General features: G+C 31.7%; 1 protein-coding gene across 1 annotated transcript in view; it reads right to left on the bottom strand.

Moving 5' to 3' along the window:
* Nucleotides 1-293: 293 nt before the first annotated feature.
* Nucleotides 294-6,332, bottom strand: part of LOC123525010 (NXPE family member 3-like) — a 30,301-nt gene continuing 24,262 nt past the window's right edge. Inside the window, exons 4-7 of the mRNA XM_045303685.2 lie at nucleotides 5,650-5,921; nucleotides 5,022-5,290; nucleotides 4,443-4,624; nucleotides 294-2,311 (exon numbers count right to left, since the gene is read on the bottom strand). Coding sequence (XP_045159620.2) covers nucleotides 1,656-2,311; nucleotides 4,443-4,624; nucleotides 5,022-5,290; nucleotides 5,650-5,921 — 1,379 coding nt within the window. The 3' untranslated portion in view covers nucleotides 294-1,655. The remainder of the gene's footprint in view (nucleotides 2,312-4,442; nucleotides 4,625-5,021; nucleotides 5,291-5,649; nucleotides 5,922-6,332) is intronic.

The following is a 6,332-nucleotide window of genomic DNA, read 5'->3' as shown; positions in this document are numbered from 1 at the left end:
GTTGTAATCTAGCAATAGTTTATTAGCTAGAACCAAAGAGATATGCTATTTATGGATGATTCCTCCCGGCCTGCATTTTGCCGATGGCCAGTATAAGAATATTTTCCCTTTGTCGTGTTATATAATGCACCATTATTAACACAAAATTAAACATTAGGCGATTTTATAATCATGTAGATAATATTATCAATATTTTGATGTCTCGCTTCTCACAAAGGAAATGAGTGGTAAAATTTCAATGTCTCTAATAACCAATAATGTAACGAGTTTCAATGACTTCAGTACATTTAAAGAGAATTCCTATAGTTTTTTTCCTTTCATAGAAATTTTTTAAATTCACATATATGATAGGAAATTTTGTGCTGAAAACAATGAACAAATAAAAACAATAGGTCACCAGGCTTGTTTTTGTGAAAAATTGTACTGAACACACCGACTGTTGCTGAAACTGCTAGCGATTTTTAAACATTTTCATAATTTTCTGCTTTTTTTATAAATACCAACCAGAATATACATCAAGACAGTACAATAAAGTTTTTTCTTTTTACAGATTTTATTATATACTTATTTGATATCATAGTCATATTTGTAAAACTCTATCCTTACAATAATGGGTACAAATGAAAAAAAAATATTGTTTAATATTTACTTTTGTGAACTTTTTTCAGTGAAAAATACCCATAGTGAAGAATATTTTTTTTTAAATTTTGAAAAAACTCTTTTATAGAATTTTTTCCTGTTTTTCTTGTGTGTAGATAATTGTATTGTGAGCATAAAAATGGCTAAAAATATATGGGTCACCAGGCTAAATTTTATGTTAAGACCGCTAGAATATAACACCTGTTCGGACGGAAAATGGCGCGAACCTGGCCAAATTGATTACATGTATGTCTGCTAGAAGTTAAAAAAAATGTTTTAAAAATTCTTAATTCTTTCTATAATTGAATACAAAAAAAATCTGAAAGGTGATATTGTCTTATCAGTACTAAGTCAATTATCTTACATTATATGAACAACACTGTCTTTGTACTAAAATGCGATGTGAAAACACAACCACAAAAATAGCAAGATACCTGTCAGGCACGATACTTGTCAATACAACATAAACCAGTATCAACATTTGATTACTGATAAAACTTATCAAAAATGTTATTTCATTCAAGATTCCTCATATTTAAGACTGTCTGTAACATGTTTCAACAAATGTTGACTTCAGTTCAGTTTTCCATAGAAAGTGTCGGCTGCGCAGAAAGATGCGCATAAAAAAACTATCGGAATTCCCTTTAATCTGCATTTATTAAATAGTTCCGTGGTTATTTTAGATATATATATGTAGGTGTAAAAAAATGTATAAGAAACAATTTATCATTTTTGGCTTAACAATAATAATTGTAATTTAAAATCTTCGAGACTGGTGGTTACCTATTTTAGTGATCTGAAATGGTCATTTTCTTTTTAAGTCTGACTCCTTTAATTTTAAATTTGTTGAGTGATATATTAAAGGCAATAAAATGTAAAGCAAAAAATACCGCTCTACTGAAGAGTTTGTATGCCATTGACCTTATTTCTAGTTTATGCCTTTCCTTTTTTTTATTTTTGTGCACTAAAATTGAAATGCTCAAAAATACATCCTAAGAGTGTTGAATGTGGAGCACCTATTCACAAATATAGCTAAACATCTGATCTACCATAGAACGTACAATGAAATCATCTGGGTGCATATGCTCTGAAGCAACAGAATTAGTTATGTCTCTGTTGTTCAAAACAATCATTTTATCATATAAACCCTTAAATGTCACAAATATAATACGTGTGTAAACATATCCGAAAAAATCGTTAAGGAGCGTTTTGTAATGTGTATATGTATGGGGCATTTTAATGAATATTTTCACTCTGCTATTTCTTTGTAAAAGTTTCTCAACACTCTTGCGGATTCTTTGCATTTTATTTCTAAACTGGTCATGATGAAAGAGTCTCATGTGCAAAAACATATGAAATAAAACTATTGCATCTTCTTTCGAGGATATTAAGTCAAGTCGTTTCGATATAGATATAAGAGTATGTTTCGGGTCCGTCCATTGAGTGCCAACATAAAATGGTTGACTGTGTTGTGCCAAATGTACGGTAAGATTATAACCTTCAACTTTGCAGCTTGAAGCCCTTTTCCATTTTTCATTTGTCCAGTTTTCTGTAAACTGATTACAATGAAACCGGCCGCGAATATCTGAGTACCACTGTCTTACTGTTGAGTCCCCTATAAGGTAAAGTATTTTGTTTCTCAGACATTCCTGAAAATTGGCGCTCTGGAGCCCTAAAAAGGAAAACAAAAAAAATGACAAAATTCCATAAGGAACAGCTACGGTCTACTAACACGGCAGCCGTAAAACAAAACAATCTACAATATATTTTGTATAAGAGGGGAGTTCAATAAAAAATAATACTCCGTGTTTAGTTCCATAAAAGGTGGTCATGTTTAATTATAATCATTTGAGTGAGGTGTACTCAGGTATACTGGACCATAGCAAAACTAATTATATTAGGCTTGGCCTGTGCATCCAGAATCTCAGTATAATAGAATAACTTGTACAATCCCCGAATCCTATCATATTTCTACGAGGTACAGTAATTTGTGATGATTTTGAGTTTGTTTTTAACATCGTACTGCGTTTTCATTTTACAACATCCGTCTGAAATGAGTCTCGAGAGCGATTAATCTAAGTTGTAAGAAATAGTGTTCTCGCAATCAAGAATTAAGCAATTAGTATCAACTTAAAATACAATATTTTTTTCAACGATGAGCATCACATCTGACAAAATTGCAGAGGCTTATTGTACTCAACTTACCATTGTTCGAGTACAAATATACACACTCGATTTAATACTGTTATCATATATTTTTGTTTAGTTTTCAAATATCTGTGTCAAGATGATGATTTGTTTTAACTGTTTAAACTGAAAATTGAGGTACAGTTCTAGATGTTGAACAGAAGAATCAAGGAATAGCTTATTAAAAGTTCAATATTTTTTACATAAAATGGTCCAGTATACCTGAGTACACCTCAAGCAAGTTATTATATTTTTAGTATAGGTTAGTGTTTATAAAGTGTGTTTACACTGTTTAATTAACTACGAGCGGCGCAGCCGCGAGGCTGATTAATTCCTGTAACACACATTAATAAACACTAACCTACTAAGCGTTTGTAATTATTTGTTTCCAGATGATGTCAGGGCAAATAAAATCAATAACACACCTCTTGTCCCTTCTATACACATGACTAACCTGATTAATAAATGGCTGCAAGTTAATGCTGATTTACTTAAATAAATTTCCCAAAAAATTGAAAAGTACTGCAATGCCACTGGGCAAAAAAATAATTTCAAAAACTAACTACATTGCTCCATAATGTGCTGAAAACCGTATTTGAAAATAACCATCGGTGACAGAGCTATGTATCATTATTTATTGTACATCCCTCTTAGTTCAATACATAACATAAACAAATGAATACATAGACAACTTAAAATATAAACAACAAAAACAAAGTCAACAACGTTTACATAAAGAAACATAGAGAAGCGCAGCCTTTAAACATTTAAACTGGCTAATAGTGCGAACCATCCTCAATTTTAATCCCTTAATTAGAGTGAGACTGGAGACTTTAGGCCTGTTTCAGGAGCGTTGTTATTGTTTTGATCTATTTTGATATAATTGAATTTAGAACAAACCAAGCGCCAGAAGGTTTAACCATTGAAGGCTTTCTTTGCTTCAAAATATTTGTCTTATTTAATTCATCTAAGTGTAATCTTACATAAGATATGTCAAAAGTAAAATTACTTTAATACGTCCATATTCGATAAACGTACACAGAATGAACTTTCTTTCCTAACTGAAAAAAACTGCGACATCAATTACTTTTAAAGATAACTGTGAGCCCCTGGTTGAGCATGTGCAAAACAAATATAAGTTTCAATGCGCAAGGCAGATACATGAATACAACCTTTGATAAGGCCAATATTCTACTTACGTCATTTCACTCAAATAAATGACAGAAGAACCACCCAAACACTTGCAATAAGGAGAGTTGTCGGGAAAAATGTTAAGAAATAGGTTTGATATCATGAAGTTTATTTATTTATTCCATGACGATTGCCATTTAGAAAAAAAATGTATTTGTTAATATTAGGCCTAAAATTGATATGTGGTAATTTCAAATTAGATTGTGATAATGAAAGGGATTTCTTTGCTGCAATATCAGCAATGCATTTTATTTAGTTGTCTTATCTATTTTAAAATTATCTCCATTAAATGTAGGAGCATTTGAAATGCTTAATATTTATTGCAAGAATGTAATACTAATTTCGCGACAATTATCATAATTGTTATTATATTCATATAATTTTGTAGGCAAATTATGTCTATCTAACATATACTTATTAGTGACCTTGGCAATGTGTTAGCGTCCACCTTCCTTTGTAGAAATATCCAGTTGTATATTTTCTGTACCAAAGCTTAGTTGTATTATATTTAAAGCATGAAATATTGGGCTGCACATTTTCCGTTCCGTTGATATGTGTAGGTTGTTTGACAATTACTTCCATGGCCTTGGTTAAAACTTTATGACATCTGAAAATCAAGATTATACAAAGGTTAAACATGATTAAGGATAAATGCAACGAATCAATTTACTTAAATTTCTTCCCTCGAGAACGTCAAAATACTAGCCTTATCAGAACTTAAGTATCTCCATTGCATTTCATTTCCCTACGTTCTGATGCAAAATACACATTCTATAAAGATTGTTTTCTGTTCAGATACAAATATCAGTAAATTTGTAATAAACGTAACCATATTACTTTCACATGATAAATATAAACAAATCTGATAACACTAACCAAAAGTTTCTTTAATACTGCTTTAAACAACAACAATTGTTCCTATAAGGGCATTTCTTTTATACATAGCGAGTAGCTGCTTTTATAATGTTACTTAACAGGTTCGGATTATAAACGTCAAGATATACCTCGAGCCAAGAATCTTCTTTTCACATTCACTTAGGGATGGCGGCAAACCTGGATATGATACTTTCAAAAGGTTCCAGTCACTACATTTCAGATTTGGACTTTTCGGTTTTCCACAATACCATGGCATGCCGGAATTTAAATTTGTAAAATTACATGCATCTTTGTATTTGGCACGTGTGATGAGATGGTTTACATCCGGATGACAAAGAGCATCTTCTTCGAAATTATTAGCTTTGTACATCGCCATTATATATATGAGGGAAACTACCTGATTAATATGAAAGTTATTAAAATACAAAACTAAATTACGAATAGAAATCTGATAGTCGAATATTATGGTTGCTTGAACTGATTATGTACTAAAATTGAACCGAAAAGTAGGTAACTGTACCATCGGTTTCTATTGAGTACACGTATTAAAAGTGTTTTTATTTCTAAATTTAATAAGCGCCCCCCCCCCCCAACCCCGCACACCCACCCAAACAAAAAATAAAGAAGGGATATATTTCTTTGAAATTGTCGATCTCGTCGGTCGGTCGATCGTTCGGTCTGTATTGTTTTCATAACCCAAACACATATTCAGGCTTGTATGGCCATTCACACTATATTGTAAAATATAAATTATACCTCGGAAGTTATTCGATAAAAAGCTGTAATTGCTTCCCTTGTATATGATATAGTTGCTGAAATCCATGACCTTCCACTCCACAAAGCTTCAAAAATAAGTGTGTACGATCCATTATTATGATCATACACAACTCCTGGTGCAGAAGCATTTGAATTCCATATCCTTGCACGGAGATGGTCTCCACCAGTCGATTTTTGTTTTCCGAATGAGTCAAATAATGTTGCTCTTACATATATTTTGTCACCGATGTCATAAACTTTATACGGGGAATCTATGAGTAATCAATATGATTAATTAATAAATTATCACGTTTCCATTTCTGTATTTGTTAAGTCAAGCAGACAGTTTACATGGTTTCAGCTTTATATGGTCGAGGAAGTACCGACGACCTTACCACTTAATGACAAATATATGCATTGAAATTTCGTTGAAGTATAATGTTTGATATCAAGTACTTTTGTGTAAATATGTTTTGCTTATAGTTTATATATCATAAAATGTGAAGATTTCAACGAATATCACACTTTAGAAATAAAGAAAAATGTTATCGCTGTAGCACGGAAAGTATTGTCACCTGTCAAAATTAAAATAACAAACAAGAACAACGATGCACACAAACAAGAACAACGATCCCCATATATTTTTTATTACAGCAAGCATAAAACGGAACTTCTCATGCTCA

The sequence above is a fragment of the Mercenaria mercenaria genome, chromosome 3, assembly GCF_021730395.1.
Source record: "Mercenaria mercenaria strain notata chromosome 3, MADL_Memer_1, whole genome shotgun sequence".
In the NCBI taxonomy this organism is placed as follows: Eukaryota; Metazoa; Mollusca; class Bivalvia; order Venerida; family Veneridae; genus Mercenaria; species Mercenaria mercenaria.
Note: the sequence above shows the minus strand (reverse complement) of the source record. Positions and strands in the feature narration are given on the sequence as shown.